The sequence below is a fragment of the Myotis myotis genome, unplaced genomic scaffold (genome assembly GCF_014108235.1).
Source record: "Myotis myotis isolate mMyoMyo1 unplaced genomic scaffold, mMyoMyo1.p scaffold_m19_p_1, whole genome shotgun sequence".
Taxonomy (NCBI): domain Eukaryota; kingdom Metazoa; phylum Chordata; class Mammalia; order Chiroptera; family Vespertilionidae; genus Myotis; species Myotis myotis.
The window spans coordinates 152,006,778-152,024,152 of NW_023416313.1; the positions used below are offsets into that span (position 1 = coordinate 152,006,778).

Sequence of the window (17,375 nt, forward strand, 5' to 3'; positions counted from 1 at the left end):
TTTTTATAAAATTATTTCAGCATGGCCAGAGTGGCTCAGTTGGTTGAGTATCATCCCGTGCACTGAAAGGTTGCTGGTTTGATTCACAGTCAGGGCACATACCTGGGTTGTGGGTTCAGTCCCCTGTTGGGGCAGGTACGGAAGACAACTGATCGATCTCTCTTTCTCTCTCTCTCTCTGTTTCTCTCCGTCTCTCGCTATCTCTCTCTCTCTCCCTCTCTCTCCCTCTCTCTCTTTCTCCCTCTCCCTCTCTCCCCCTTCCCCTCCCTCTCACTCTCTCCCTTCCTCTCTCTAAGTATGTCCTCAGGTAAGGATTTTTAAAAAAGTATTTCAGCTAATAAATAAAAGAATAATATATTCAAAATATCACTATTTTTAACTCCTCATAAATTTATGGATCTAGGCATTAATCATCAATAGTTGCTAGTATCTCAAAAAGAAAGACAACCAGATAACATGTACTCCTAATAGAAGACCAAAATACCACCTGAGTTTTTCTCCCTCTCTCAACCTAAAAATACTAAATGTGGTTAATCCTCTACCAACTACTAATTTATAGGAAATACCCCCAAAAAATGTTAAACATCATTACATGGATGCCATCATCAAAATTCAGACATCACAAACTACTAAACAAAGGACATAGTTTCTTCAACAAATAAATTGCAAAAAAAGAGAGAGAAAGCTAAAAAAAAGGCTTAAGAGAGATAGTAAGCAATCATACTGTGTGCCTCTTATTTGGCTACTGATTTAAACAAACACTAAAATAAAAAACATAATGAGGGGTTCATATCCAGAATTTATAAAGAATTTATACAACTTAACACCAAAAAATCAATCCATTAAAAAATGTGCAAAGGACCTGAATAGACACTTCTCCAAAGAGGACATACAGATGGCCAATAGACATATGAAAAGATGCTCAATGTCACTAAAGCATCAGAAATACAAATTAAAACCACAGTGAGATATCACCTTACACCTGTCGGAATGGTTAACATGAATAAATGAACAAACAACAAATGTTGGTGAGGATGTGCAGAAAAGACAATCCTCGTGCAGTATTGGTGAGATTGCAAATTGGTGCGACTACTATGGAAAACAGTATGGAGGGTCCTGAAAACATTAAAAATGGAACTGTCTGTGACCCAGCAATTCCACTTCTGGGTATACATTTTGAAGAAATCCAAACCCCTAATTTGAAAGGATATATGTACCCCTATGTTCATTGCAACATTATTTAAAATACCCAAGGTTGGAAGCAACCCAAGTGCCCATCAATAGTTAAGTGGATAAAAAAAGTTGTGGTACATATATTTACAATAGAATATTACTCGGCCACACAAAAGAATAAAGTCTAACCATTATTGATAACATGGATGGACCTAGAGGGTATTATGCTGAGTGAAATAAATCAGAGAAAGACAAATACCATATGATTTCACTTATTGTGGAATCTAAAGAATAAAGTAAATGAACAAATAGAACAGAAATAGACTCATAGATACATAGAACAAACTGAGGGTTGCCAGATGGAAGAGTGGTTGGGGGGCTGGGTGAAAAAGGTGAAGGGATTAACTAGTTACAAAACAGTCGTGGGGATATAAAGTACTGCACAGGGAATATATATCTATATATATAAAAGGCTAAGTGCCCTACCTGGTTTAGCTCAGTTGATAGAGCATTGACCTGTGGACTGAAATGCCCCAGGTTCGATTCCAGTCAAGGGCTCATGCCCGGGTTGCAGGCTTGATCCCCAGTTGGGGGCGTGCAGGAGGCAGCCAGTCAATGATTCTCTCTCATCATTGATGTTTCTATCTCTCCCTCTTCCTTCCTCTCTGAAATCAATGAAAATATTAAAAAAAAAAAAAAAAAAAAGGCTAAGTGTCCATCCAACTGGTAGCTATGATGTGCACTGACCACCAGGGGGCATCTGCTCAATGCAGGAGCTGCCACGACGGGCACTGGCCATTTAAAAAGAAACGCACTGTGGACCTGGCATCGACAAACTAACACTCGGCTTCCCCCAAGTGGGACACAGGCCCCGCCATCACCCTGGAGCGACACCCCACCAAATCGCAGCCAATGCTGCCAAGACCCCATGGCACAAAATGTGGTCCACAGCCCAGCTTAGCCCAGAAACGGTCACTGTGGGCGTCGGGTAATGATGTCACATAGCAATGCCCGGCTTCCTCTCCCTAGTGACTAGCCTCCTTGGAGTTTCTTCAGCCCAGGAACACAATTTGCTTTAAGGCCAGGTGCAAACATTTCACAGTTTAACCAAATGTTTGTGAAGCGTTTTCATGTGCCTCATCTCATTTGATTCTCACAGAAGTCCTAGAGTAGGTAGATAGGAGACTCAGTAGAATCCTCTTTTCATTAGCTGGAAAACAGAGATTAGGAAGTTTAGAAACCTGACTGAAAAGAATTAAGAAATGGTAGAACTTGAAAATGACTTCAGGTTTTCTCACTGCACAGAATATAGGCAAACACTGCTGCAGTTAAATATTTTACCCTTTGTTCTCCCTGCATGATCTACAATAATAATCTGTTTCATGTTGATACTGCTGTGTTGCTGACAATTACCTGAAAGAGAAGTTGGGGTGCTTCACTGGGCTGGAAAAAGTTTAGCTAAGTTTATACTGTATATATATAAAGCTCTCGCTGGAGCCAGTCGTACGTGTGTTTCAATCTGTCATTGTCGGTCGTGAATTTGGTTGACACTTCTATTATAGGGAAAGGGTGAATAGTGATATTAAAATATTCTAATTAATTTCCTTTCAATGTGCACAAATCCGTGCACTGGGACACTAGTAGTCAATAATCCTATATAATTGCAAATTGTCCCTGAGGAGTTTGACCAACCAAGAGTTCGATCACTTGCTATGGTGTGCGCTGACCACCAGGGGGTGGCGCAGAACGAAGGAAGGCCCCGGCTGGCAGCTGGCAGCCAGGAAAGGAAGGATCCGGCCAGCAGCCAGAGGAAGGAAGGCCCCAATTGGCCCTGATGGCCGGCCAGTCCTCGGGACCCTACCCATGCACTAATTTCATGCAGCGGGCCTCTAGTATGGTAATAACTATGTATGGTACCAGGTGGGTATTAGAAATATCAGGGGAACACTTTGAAAGTATATGATTGTCTAATCACTATGCTCTCCACCTGAAACTAATACAAAACAATATTGACTATAAACTGGAATTGAAAAATAAGATTTAAAATAATCAAAAGCATAATTTATAACATTTGAGACAATCTTTCATGTTCATATAGTCACATAATTCAAGCCCAAGCCTGTGCCAAGGGAAATTAGGTACATTTACTGTTCTCCTGCCTAGCTCAGACCAGCAAAAGGCTATTTAACAAGATCAGGCAGATAAAGAATCTAAGACTCACTTTAAGGCCAAACTGTAATGTAAGTAGTAACTGACAAAAGCAACATTATAGAAGTAATAGCACCACAAAACTAAAGTTTTTTATAAAGAGCAGGACATTCTATTTGAAAAAAAATGTATACCATAAAAAATGGAAATCCGAAGTCTTCGGTAGAACCAGTGGCATTCCTATCAGTTTTCATTTAAATCAGCGGTCGCCAACCAGTGGTCCTGTGAGGTCTGAAAGGTTGGCAACCGCTGGTTTAAGGAAACCTTTGGAGCAGCAGTCACCAATCAGTGGTCCGTAAGGTTGGCAACCGCTGATTTAAATTGTACAAAGAAACACCCAGCAGTGAGTTGCACAGAAATATCAGCATTATTTGACTAGTAAAATGAGAAAAAAGACACATAATAGTGATTCTATGGGCTGTTTAATTCAAGCGTAACAGGCCAGTCTCAGTAGGTATCCTCCAGACCTGTGCGCTGCAAACAATGAAAACACATCCTGCATATCAGATATTTACATTACGATTCTTAACAGTAGCAAAATTACAGTTATGAAGTAGCAACGAAAATAATTTTATGGTTGGGGGTCACCACAACATGAGGAACTGTATAAAAGGGTCGTCGCATTAGGAAGGTTGAGAACCACTGCTCCAGAGGAATCTTAGAATTGTGGATAATCCTAAACAGCCTCCCCATATGGATTGAGTTCTTCATTTTTGCAGAGTAAGGTTATTTGCTATTCAGACTTTAGAACTCTCATTCCATTTTAAATTTCCTGGGGTCAACACTAGTTACCCAGACTTCTGAAGGCTGCACATCTATCTGAAGCAGCATTTCTTACCAAGAATTGATCAGTGCCTTTCATTATAACCCCTCCTAATTTTATGCTTGATTGATTTTATGCCTTTCAATTAATCACTTCTAACAAGAGCTTTGTTCCTTGCCTAATTGACCAGGAGCTCTATGGGACCCTCCCATTCTACAACCACAAGTAGACCTTTGGTGGGATAATCTTGGAGGCATCGTGAGTCTCATAAATGCAGACAAAGGGACATTCTTCCATCCCTAAAATTTAAGCAAGCAAGCAAATGGGAGTTCGGCCAGAAACAGTGAGGACCAGAATGTCTGAAAGTCAAGTTGGTTATACTTGAAATTTGAGACGAGAATGGCTCCAAACATTGATGTGCCAGGACTGTAGCAAGGGGAGCCAGAGCTGCCAGGAGGTGGCTTGGACCAGCAGGCAGCAGGATGGGCAGGAATGTTCTGAGGCCAGATTTTTATAGCAACATTATTGTAAGCCTGTTGAGCAGCAGGGAAATAGGATGCTGAAGCTGGGACTCCTGCTCCTGTAACCCTCATGAGGGTTGAAGTAGTCCTGAGTCTTGGATACAAAATTATTAAATGGCAAATCAATGAAGGATGCAATAAGGAAGATGAGCATACTCAGGAATGAAAGACTGTAGAGGAAAGGAAAACAAATGGAACCTCTAAAGAGAAAATAGATAGCTATTGGTATATAACAAATGGAGAGTAGATTAGAAATAAACAGTAGATTAGAAACAACTGAAGAGTGTTTATGAGCAAAAAGAAAACCACTTAGATATATCTTAATGAAAACTGCACAGCACCTAAGAAAGATCTTGAAAGCTGCCACAGAGAAAAGACACTATCAGAGAACAACAGAATGACAGAAGTATTTTCAATAGCAAAACATAACAATGTTTTAAAGTGTTAACAAAATTATCCTAGAATTATGCTTAGCAAGACACTCAGGAAGAAAGACAGAATACAGGCAATTATCTATAATAATAAAAGCGTAGCATGCTAATTAGACCGGACGACCTTCCGGATGAAGCTGGGGCTGCGAGGGCGGAGGCGGCTGCGAGGGCCAAGCCCCTTGCACGAATTTCGTGCACTGGGCCTCTAGTAGGTAAATAAAAGCTGAGGACATTTTTTACCACAAGACTTGCTTTAAACTAGTGGTTTTCAACTAGGGATAATTTTGGCTCCTAAGTGATACTTGGAAATATTTAGAGACATTTTATTTTTGCTACTGAGATTATGTAACTTTTAACATCTACTTAGTAGAGGCCAGGGATCCTCTTAAACACCCTACACTGTATAGGACAGTTCCCCCATGACAATTATTTGGTTCAAAATTTCATGGTGCTGAGTTTGAGGAACCCTCCTCTAAAGGAATTCTAAAGATCCCAGAGGACTGGTGTTCTGAAATGCAACAAAGAATATTGAACAAATGAAATGGTGAACATGGCCCTTGACCCAAGTCAATATTATCTCTATGAAATGATGTTAGTGTTTTATTTGTTGAGTAAAAAAAAAAAATAGACTACTGGAAATATTGGACAATAATATTATGTGAGTCCAGAGGAGACAGTTTGAACTGAAGCATTTGAAAGTCTTTGTTGTTTGGGAAGATGACAAGCCATTGTTTAATTTACTTAACAGTTTTTTAAAGTAAAATATGTGGTAAAATTTCAAGAGTAATTATGAAAAGAATAGAAATAGAGTGTGAAAACTCCAAGATAGGATATAGGAAGAAATGGATTAAAGGAAAAAAAAAAAAAACAACAAAAAAATCCAGAGAAAGAAAATGAGAATGAATCATAGGGAAAGAAGGACAAATAGAAATAAAAACACGGTAGAATCCAGTCCAAATATATCAGTCTCTGAAGTTGATGGACTAAACTTGACAATTATTAAAAAGATAGATTGTCAGATTTTTTAAAATACAACTATTTTCTGTGTACAAGAGCTCTGCCTAAAGCAGAAAACCCAAAGACAGCTAGTATAGTTATCATTATCTTTTTCTTTCTATTGTCTTAGGATTTATTCTGCTGTCTTTCTAGCTTCCTGAAATAGGGTCTTAGCTCATATAATTTTTGTTCTTCTTATTACTTTTGCTGGATCCTACAGGTTTTAATAGGTAGTGTTTTCATTGTCACTCAATTTTTAAGTATTTTAATCTTTGACCCTTGAATTGTTTAGCAGTATTTTTTTTATTTCTAAACTTGCAAAGATTTTTAAATGTATACTTTTATAATTAAATTTTTATTGAATTGTTTTTATTGATCAAGATCATGGACTATATTATACCTGTTTGAAATTTATGCAGTCTTTAAGATCTAGTACAAAGCTTGTAATAAATTTTCCATGTATGTTTAATAAAATTTATATTCTCTAATTTTGGATGTAGAACTCTTAATGTCCATTAGATGAACTCTATTATTATTCAAATCTCTTTACCTTTGCTTATTTTGTTTGCTTTATCTGTTATTGAGAGAAATATATTAAAAATCTCCGTGTGTGATGGTAGATTTGTCAATTTCTTGCTATAGTTCAATCCATTTTTGCCTCAAATATTTGAGGCATGGATGAGTGGGTGGGTGGGTGGATGGATGGATGGAGTAGGCAGCTTTTTTATTGGTATCCAATGCTCCTTTCTTCCTGGTATTCATGCCCTTGTATAATCCTTTGCACTTGGAGTGAAGACTGGACTTAATGACTCCTTCTAATTAATAGAATATGGCAAAAGCAATGTTGCCTTTGTAAAAAGGCTGGGACATCAGTCTTGCACTCTGGCTCTCTTTGGTGGCTTGCTTTGAGGGAATCTAGCTGCCATGTTGTAAGCTGTCCTTTGGAAAGGCCCACATGGCAAGGAACAGAAAGAGGCTTTTGGCCAAAAAGCCTGAAAAGAACTGAGTCCTGCCAGCAACGATGTGAGTAAGGTTGGAAGTGGATCTTCCCAAGGCCTTCAAATGAGACCACGGTCCTGGCAGACCCTTGATTGGTGCCTTATTGAAGCTGAGGGCCCAGCTAAGCCATCCCCATATTTCTAGCTCATACATACTGAGATAAGTTGTGTTGTTTAAGCCACTAAGTTTGGGAGTAATTTGTTACACGGAAAGAGATAACTATAAACAATAGATGCCCTAGTCAGTTTGGCTCAGTGGATAGAGCATCAACCCGTGGACTGAAGGGTTGCGGGTTCAATTTTGATCAAAGGCACCCACCTTGGTTGCAGGCTCCATCCCTGGCCCTGGTCAGGGCTCATGCAGGAGGCAACTAATCGATGTGTCTCTCTCACGTAGATGTTTTTCTCCCTCTGTCTCTCCCTCTCCCTTCCACTCTCTCTAAAAATCAATGGAAAAAGTATCCTCGTGTAAGGATTAACAAAAAATAAATAAATAATAAAATTACTAAGACAAGTTTGTTTTATGTTTAAAAAGCAACAACATGCCCTAGCCGGTTTGGATTAGTGGATAGAACATCGACCTGGGTTCCATTCCGGTCAAGGGCACATGCCCGTGTTACAGGCTCAATCCCCAGTGGGGGGCATGCAGGAGGCAGCCAATCAATGATTCTCTCTCATCATTAATGTTTCTATCTCTCTCTCCCTCTCCTTTTCTCTCTGAAATCAATAAAAATATATTTAAAAGTAAAAAGCAACAATAATAGATGTATGTTCAAAATTGTTATATTTTCTTGGTGAATTAAGCCTTTTGTTATGTGGCTACCTTCTCACCCCTACTAAAGTTTTTCTCAAAGAAAAATTTATCTAATAATAATAAAATTATATTAGGTTTCATTTGGTTAGTATTTGCCTGATATATCTCTGTTCATTACTTTCAATCCTTGCATAACCTTGTATTATGTCTCTTGTAAACCATATATGCCTGGATTTTGTTTTATCCATTCTGTCAATCTTTGTTTTAACTAGTGAATTTAGTCTATATGTATTGTTATAATTATTGGTACTATTGATATTTATGAACTGTTCTGTTATCCTAAATTATTATTTCCGTTTTTCCCACTTTTTTCTACTTCTTTTTAAATCTTTTCTTACAAAACAAAACAAAACAAAACAAAAACCAACATCTACTTAAATTACTCCTGTCCCATAAATAAAGGAAATAACAGCACACTCTCATATCACTCTCTCCCTGGTCCTAACCCCCATCCATCATGTTGTTATTATCTAGAATAGTTCAATGGGAAAAGGATGGACTATGCAATAAATAGATTTGGGAGAACTATCCTTTGCTAACTACATAGTCTGGCTTCTTCCTATCTTTCTAATTATTCTCTCCATTCCTGTCTACTTGAGCCATGTTACCTGTTCTGTTTTATGAATCCATTAAGATTGTTTCTGCTTTAGGATTTTTAAAAAAATATATTTTTATTGATTTCAGAGCGGAAGGGAGAGGGAGAGATAGAAACATAAATGATGAAATAGAATCATTGATCCGCTGCCTCCTGCACGCCCCCTACTGGGGCTCAAGCCCGCAACCCAGGCATGTGCCCTTCACCGGAATCGAACCGGGGACCCTTCAGTCCACAGGCTGACACTCTACCCACTGAGCAAAACTGGCTAGGGCTACTTTAGGATCTTTTAAAATTGGTATTCTGTGCGTCTGAAATGCAGGCTTTTCCTGACCATCCTATGCCAAAGGCATGCTACAGCCAGCTCATATCAGCTCATGGGAGTCAGTTTGCATGCATCTTCTCCCAAAACCATGTTCAGTGACTTCACATGAGTAGTTGAAAATTGGCATGTGAGTGTTTCCACCAAAGAAATTGTCAACTATTTGAAGTCAGTAATTTTTGTTTTTAAATTCTGGAGAGCCTGCTTATCAGCACACCAGTGATCTTACCTGAAGTTGTCCTTCCCCTCCGCAGTCATAATCTATCTCAGAACCTATATTATTGAACTTATTGCTTCTTGAAATGCCTGTTTTGGGTTTTGTTTTGTTTTATTTATTTTGTCTCCTGTTACTTCCGTATACTCACAATGAAAACAGCATCTTTAATTGCCTGTCCACTGGTATATCCTGCTAATACCAATGAGAAACTAACTTGGTTTACTTTTTCCCCCAGATGATGGCCGTAAGAAAGCTCGAAATGCTTATCTCAATAATTCCAATTATGAAGAAGGAGATGAATATTTTGATAAAAACTTGGCACTCTTTGAGGTAATATTTGGGAGAAAACTAGGACAGATTTTAGGAACTGAGATTTCAAGATAGCTGTTTTCTACCCCATTCAGTTTTAAAACAGCACAGGCTGGATAACTTAATAGCTAATTGTTAAAATACAATGCTTACAGCTTGTCACTGTGGTTGATTTAATCTATAATCTAATAATTGCTAATTAATGGGTAACCATTAATTAAATCAAATTCCTATGAAATAGAAAAGGAATGTTGACATCACAGGCATATGGAGAACGTTGCTATCAAATTCAGCTGGGATTTAAATGTTTACATTGGAATTATCTTCTAAGTATAAAATAATGTATTTTTCAGCTCTGCATTTGGGGAGACTATCATTTACCTTCAAACTGCTAACCAAAACTAGTGTAGGAAGCAGGCTGCTAGAGTCAGAAGACCCATGTGTCTTATCTAAGAGCATGGACTTTGCAGTTGGGGTATTGAAAGGAACCTATTTTATTCCTGCATTTCTGTCCACTCACTGCCTTTGTTTGGCTTTAAACACTTCTCAGTGTGCCTGTGTTTTAAATGATATTTTCTCTCAGCTTCCTTCAAGAAAAGGTCTGAGGTGAATATTTAGTTCACTCACAAAAGTTTTCTATTGACCTGCCTATTCTTGGTGCTATAAATAATAGCCATAAGTTAATATAATGCTAGTAGCCTAAAGAAAGAGAGAATTCTGGTTAAAGATCTTATTATCAATGTTTTTTACAAGGTTACACTGTCTGTAGGGACCAGCATGATTTTGTTTTTACTGCAAAGTTAAGCTATTAGGAAGACTCAAAAGGTTTTCATTTAAGAATTTTATAAGGATTTATGTAGGCCTGATTAAGTGTGATATTTTAGTATTGGGGGAAATAAAATCTCATTGATAAATCGTCTTTTAATATTTACCTGTGAAATATTTTCTCACTTTGCAATTTTCTGGTAGAGCAGTCCTTTTGATGCTTATTTCCAGTGTGTTCTTCATCACTCATTTCTAACATACTTCTGGTTTTGTAGGAAGAAATGGACACCAGACCAAAGGTGTCTTCTCTCCTCAACCGCATGGCTAATTACACTAATCTGACTCAAGGAGCAAAGGAACATGAAGAGGCAGAGAACATCACTGAGGGGAAAAAGAAGCCCACCAAGGTGAGGCCTTGGAAAACGAGGATAAATAAAAAGCGCCTCATATATACGAAAGGATGAATAGCCAAGGCATCAATTTCTGCTCTAGAATAGCTATTTATTGAATGCCTGATATTTGCCAACACTGTCCCGGGCACTAGGTTCATAGCACAAAAAGAACTCACAATGTCTCATTGTCACAGTCCTTAAGATGTTTTAACTATGATGATACATGGTCTAAGGAAAATACAAGCAGGATAAAGAGATTGAGGCTGTTGGCCAGCAAGGGAGCCAGAGCAGAGGGCATAACTATTTTAGAGAGGCTAAGATGATATTTGAGCAGGGCCCTAACTAATGTGAGGACTGAGCCATGAAGACCAAATACCAGTCTTTTTTATCAAAATGATAAAATATATACAGAATAATATTACAAGTTAGTTTTTAGTTGTTCAAGGGTAAAAGGACACTTAGATCTTTATTTTACCAACTACAATGAAGGATTTATACCAAATTTTGAAGATCAAGCCATTAGTCCATTTTTTTTTAATTTATTTTTTATTTTTTTTTTTCTAGACACTCAAAAGATTTTTTTTATTTTTTTCTGATAAAATATCAGTAATTTTATAAGAGTATATTTTGTTGTTAGTCATTTTTACGAAGATGGTAAGCTATTTCAACAAGTAGTTTCATTGCTTTACACTTCAGGAAAATTTGCTTGAAGTATTGCTCTTGATGTTCTGTTTACTTCCTTTGATTTTCTTATTCAGTTACCTAATATTGGTGCATTGATGTTCTTTACCAACCTTCAATGTTTCTTTTACTTAAATCCCTTTTATTTCTTTTTAGTTTTTTTTTTTTTCATTAGTCCATTTTTAAATGAAAAGAGAAAGTTAATAGCTTTGAACTCCAGAACTTTTTTAATTTGTTGGGGTGCACTTAAAGTTTATTTGTGGTCAAATGCCTATGTAAACACATGTGGGGATCTTTGAAAGATAAAAATGTATAGCTCGAGGAATAATAAAAGGTATGGTGATAGACATTTGTAAGTTGGAGATTTTGTATGTGCCTCTTTCAGGGTATTTATTAAACTTATTATTTCTGCTTTGAGATGAATGTGGTAGTTTAGGGAACTAGTTTTCATATAAAAGTAAAAAGATTAAGTCGTCTTTTCTAAATGACTTTGTAATTTTTTCTTTCGTCAACATCTTTCTTTTCAGACCCCCCAAATGGGTACCTTCATGGGTGTCTACCTCCCATGTCTACAAAATATTTTTGGAGTGATCCTGTTTCTACGCCTTACATGGGTGGTGGGCACAGCTGGAGTTCTTCAGGCCTTTGCAATTGTCCTTATTTGCTGCTGCTGTGTAAGTCCAGAGGTGGCTCCTGGAGACCACCTGGAACCTTGCGACTGCTCAGGAGTATATGCACTTGACCTCTTTGGGAATAAAACAAAGAATACTAGGGAAAGACTCATTTCAACAAGAGAGATTATTTTGATATGAAAATCAAAAGGATTTTCAGTTATTTAGTGTCAGTTACTCACTGCTTATATCTATAACAAGATGTACTAGAAATTATAATGGAAGTCTTCTACAGGAAGTAGAACATACAGCCTACAAAGGATTCAGAATACAAACCATTTGAGCTTGATAGCACCAATGTTGTTACAGAAAATGTGTTAGAAAATGGGGTGTACTACTCCAGTAGAGTGGTGAGAAACAGAACTGATTGTTGTTTTGGGGTGACGAGTGTTTGTTTTGTTTTGAAGTCTCATTCATTTTCTCTTCCCCAGAAATCCAGTTGTTTTTTCCAGGTTTCCTCTCCACCATGCTGAGAACATTTTTTTCCCTCATCCAAGGATATGCTTTTTATTGATTTTTTTTAAATTTTTTTTTTTTAGAGAGAGGGAAGGAGAGAGAAAGAGAGTAATATCAGTGTGAGTGAGAAACATCAATTGGTTGCTTCCCGTGACGCTCCCTGACTGGCGATCGAACCTGAAAACCAGGTATGTGTCTCAGGACCATACTGAGAACATTTTAATCTTCCTTTAATCTAAACTCATTTTATCTATGTTTCCCAACCACATCTATCAATTTTGTTATAAGTTGATAGATTTTTTTTTTAATTATTGTTTTATTGCCTGACCAGTGTGGCTCAGTGGTTGAGTGTTGACCTATGAACCAGGAGATCACGGTTCAATTCCCGGTTAGGGCACATTCCCAGATTGCAGGCTCGATCTCCAGTGAGGGACATTCAGGAGGCAGACCATTAATGATTCTCTCTCATCATTGATGTTTCTATCTCTCCCTTTCCCTTCCTCTTTGAAATCAATACAAAAATATATTTTTAAAAATTATTATTTTATTGCCCTGGCCAGGTATCTCAGTTGGTTGGAGCATCGTCCTGTATACTAAAAGGTTGTGGGTTTGATTCAGTCAGGGCACATACCTAGGTTGCAGGTTCAAACCCCGGTTGGGTGTGTACTAGGAAGCAAATGATCAAATATTTCTCTCACATCAGTGTTTCTCTATCTCTCTCTTTATCTTTCTCTGTCTTCCTTCCTCTCTCTCAGATCAATAAATATATCCTCTGGTGAGGATAAAAAACAATTCTTTTATTATTTAACTAGCAACTGACCTCTTTCATTACTATCACCATTATACCCTCCATGTGCTTCATGCTCAGAGTGCTATACAGAGCAGGGCAAGTAGTCATAATCTGAATCATTAACAAGTTAAAATTACTGGCACCATCTTTTTTTTTTTTTTTTTTCAGTTTCTTAGTCTTGAAACTGCAGTGCCATATTTGGTTCCCTGATTGCCTCTCACACCCAGTTAGCTACCCAGACTAATCATGTCTTCCTCTGAAATCTCTTACATTCAACCCTTCCTTTATATTTCCACTTCTACCACTGCAATCCTTTGCTCTCACAGAATTACTATAATAGCCTACTAACAGGTCACACTGCCTCCATCCACTCCCTATCTACAGTCCATGCTATACTCTGCTACCAGGTAATGTTTTTAAAATATAGTCCTTGCCAGGCCAGGGTGGCTCAGTGGTTGAGTATCTACCCATGAATCAGGAGGTCATGGTAAGATTCCAGGTCAGGGCACATGCCTGGGTTGTGGGCTTGATCCCCAGTAGGGGGCATGCAGGAGGCAGCCAATCAATGATTCTCTCTCATCAATGTTTCTATCTCTCTCCCTCTCCCTTCCTCTATCTGAAATCAATAAAAACATATAAAAAATTTTTTAAATACAGTGCCCATGAGCTCAGAAGTCTTCAGTAGTTCCCTTCCTTACTGAATATTCTTGATATTGTAGCCAGGCCTTTACTCAGTTTCTAATTTGTTTTCCAACTTGTTTAGGAGATCCAGGGGAGATCAGTGGTTCTCAGTAGCAGCTAACCTACTGATTACAATGTAGGGGCATCTATATGTATAAAAGGCTAATATGCAAAGTGTCCCCTCAGGAGTTCAACCTGGAGACTGGGAGTTCAATCACTTGCTACAACGTGCACTGACCACCAGGGAGCAGTGCGGAATGAAGGAAGGCCCCAGCTGGCAGCCAGAAGGCCCCGATCAGCCCTGATCACTGGCCAGGCCTAGGGACCCTACCCATGCACAGATTTCGTGCATCGGGCCTCTAGTCTTAACAGAATATTCCAGGTAGTAGTGTGACTTGTATAATGAGTTGAGTCACATCATCTCATTTCCATGCCATTGGGTATGACAGGTAACTCCCTTCATAAAAGCAGGTAGAGTTCTCTGAGGTCCACAGAAAGGAAATAGTACAGAAGGTTCTCTTTTATACAGTAACAATCTTCTCCCTTCTTTTTCTTTACAGACAATATTGACTGCTATCTCCATGAGTGCCATTGCGACTAATGGAGTGGTGCCAGGTCAGTAGGCTAAGCGCAGACGTCAGGGATTGTCAGTGGTGACTGTGTGTTTATGATGTGAAGGCCAGAAGTGTAAACTTTCGAGGAATAGAGTCCTGTTTTAATCTGTTGGCCATGGACACTAATACTATTTGAGTTTAGGGTATCTTCTTTAAAAGTTTATTTATGTTCTAGTCTAGAATTTTTCATTTTTGTTGCATCCTTAGCTTCCTTTAGTTAGAATATATTTTATTAGGCTAGCTCATGCCTGCAGTAAATATTCATATTTTTCTAATACTTACAAATTGTTCTGTTTCCCATGGAGCATTAGATGTGCAGTATGTCCTACCATAAAGATTTCATATTTTACTCGCACTAGCAAATCTACTTTTTATCACATTCAGCATTTTCAAAAGCCTCAAATATTTATCCTTCATGCATATTTTTATTCTTCTTACTTATGCTTGTTCACATACCTCTTACTAATGTACTTTCTTTATCTTGATCACCTTGTTCTTTGTGTGTTAGCTGGGGGCTCATACTTCATGATTTCCCGGGCACTGGGCCCAGAGTTTGGTGGAGCTGTTGGCCTCTGCTTCTATCTTGGAACCACATTTGCAGCAGCCATGTATATCCTTGGTGCCATTGAAATTTTTCTGGTGAGTAATCACTTAATTGTGTTCTATAGTATAGATAATAATACAGATTTGGATTTACGTTGTTCTTTGATGTCAAGGCTTCTGAGAGATCAGTTATAAGTGATCGATTGTAATCAGCTAGCCTCCTTTTATTTCACTTTGCTTTATTGCCTTGCTGTATTGCACTTCACACTTGGCCTCCAAGTGTGGATATGAGCAAAAATGTTGAGGGCATCTTTTGTCTGCCTACTCCTTCCCCTCTACCCAGTCACCCCCACCTCATCACCTCAGCCAAGAAGTTAGTCTCCAAGGAAGATTTGTGCCAATGGGGAAAAAGTAAAATAAAGTTGTGTTTTTTAAAATATCTTTATCCCAATGGAATAAAATGTGTTTCATTTCTTTATTTTACTGGGATATATTTTTTACTATTTAAATTAATGATAGCAGAAGTAGTCCTCAAGGTAATCATTATAATTATTTTATGTAACCCTTTGAATATGTTATTAATGTATTACTTTTTTCCATTTGGAAATATAGGTATTCAGAATAGCATGTAGACTTAAAAAAATCAGTGATATCCCATTTCTGTAGGTGTTTGAGATCCAAATAGAAATTTGGCTAAGTATCCAGCCATTGTCTGTCTCAGCTATGCTTTCCTTTGTGAAATCAAATCAAACTGCAACATCCTTTTACTTGCCTACTTGGAAATTACCTAATTTTTTACCATTATTGCTTAACAGGTATACATTGTCCCCCGGGCTGCCATCTTCCGTAGCGATGATGTACTCAAGGAATCAGCAGCCATGCTAAATAACATGCGTGTCTATGGCACAGCCTTCTTAGTGCTCATGGTATTGGTGGTCTTCATCGGCGTGCGCTACGTGAACAAGTTCGCCTCACTTTTTTTGGCCTGTGTCATTGTGTCCATCTTGGCCATCTACGCAGGAGCCATCAAGTCGTCTTTTGCCCCTCCACACTTCCCGTACGTTTCTGTCTCTTTGGTTAACCATGATTGTTGGGTAGTCATTGACAGTATCTAGTGATGTGATCATTTCAAGTCACACTTTTACAGTCTCTCTGAAATTTCCCTTTGGGATAAGCCCGGTTAGCATGTAGGCAGGAAGCCTCCCAGCGAACTGCCTAGTTTGTTCATGTTGATACTCTTCCCTATGCCCCAGGCATAGAACTGGCAGCTGTAACCATCATTTGGCTATACTAGTAGATAATTAGGTTTTTTCAAAACCCTGTAATAATGGTTGTGCATATTTGAACCATTCATGAAGGGGTTTTCAAACAGTATAGTTATTGCCAGCAACCTTTATAAAGTATCAAAATGTTGGATTCCTTTTATTAATGAAAAATAAAGAGTCAAAGGAAACCTAAACTCCTACCTAAATATTTGTAATTCATTAAATTTTTTTTTTAATATATTTTATTGACTTTTTACAGAGAGGAAGGGAGAGAGATAGAGAGTCAGAAACATGGATGAGAGAGAAACATCGATCAGCTGCCTCCTGCACATCTCCCACTGGGGATATGCCCGCAACCCAGGTACATGCCCTTGACCGGAATCGAACCCGGGACCTTTCAGTCCGCAGGCCGACGCTCCATCCACTGAGCCAAACCGGTTTCGGCTAATTCATTAAATTTTTAATTCTGTTAGTGCCATAATGGACTTCCTAGTCATAAAATAAAGAGAAATAAATGTCATTATTTGTATTTATATCTATGGGTATTAATTATATTATACACCATAAGTAGTTCAGGTACCTTAAACTATATATATACATATTTTTTAAAATATATATTTTTATTGATTTCAGAGAGGAAGGGAGAGGGAGAGAGAGAGAGAGAGAGAGAGAAACATCAATGATGAGAGAGAATCATTGATAGGCTGCCTCCTGCATGCCCCCCACTGGGGATCGAGCCTGCAACCCAGGCATGTGCCCTTGACTGGAATCGAACCCGGAACCCTTCAGTCCACAGGCTGATGCTCTATCCACTGAGCCAAACCAGCTAGGGCTTAAAGTATATTTTTTGAAGCAGTAATGGATTTATACAAATATGGGACTCACAGGCTCACTAGTTTTCCATTTGACTAGTGGCATAGGGACTAACCAGCACTGAGTGTTATTTGAAATCTTGTTACAGAGATTGTCTTTGAAAAGTTATCTGGGGATTAAATTCATCAGTCCTATGTTAATTTAACCTGATTACATAAAAGTAGATTTTTCAGGATGAAAACTTAAGGTTCATAGAGATTAAATTAAATAACTTGCCCCAAAGTTAATTAATAGCAGAGCCAGAACATGAACCCTGTGATTTTCTTCCAGCCCAGTATTTCCTCTAAGCTAACTGAT

The 17,375-nt window shown here is 38.2% G+C and overlaps 1 protein-coding gene across 13 annotated transcripts in view; it reads left to right on the plus strand.

Moving 5' to 3' along the window:
* SLC12A6 (solute carrier family 12 member 6) overlaps window positions 1–17,375 on the plus strand; it is an 86,907-nt gene that overhangs the window by 45,828 nt on the left and 23,704 nt on the right. For 12 of the 13 annotated variants that reach the window (XM_036296196.1, XM_036296215.1, XM_036296227.1 and 9 more), the window contains 6 exons: window positions 9,274–9,368; window positions 10,388–10,519; window positions 11,713–11,859; window positions 14,344–14,398; window positions 14,906–15,036; window positions 15,756–15,997. In XM_036296196.1, the coding sequence (XP_036152089.1) occupies window positions 9,274–9,368; window positions 10,388–10,519; window positions 11,713–11,859; window positions 14,344–14,398; window positions 14,906–15,036; window positions 15,756–15,997 (802 nt within the window). Of the gene's footprint in view, window positions 1–9,273; window positions 9,369–10,387; window positions 10,520–11,712; window positions 11,860–12,350; window positions 12,501–14,343; window positions 14,399–14,905; window positions 15,037–15,755; window positions 15,998–17,375 lie in introns of those variants that run through there. The other variant, XM_036296265.1, reaches the window with a different exon arrangement.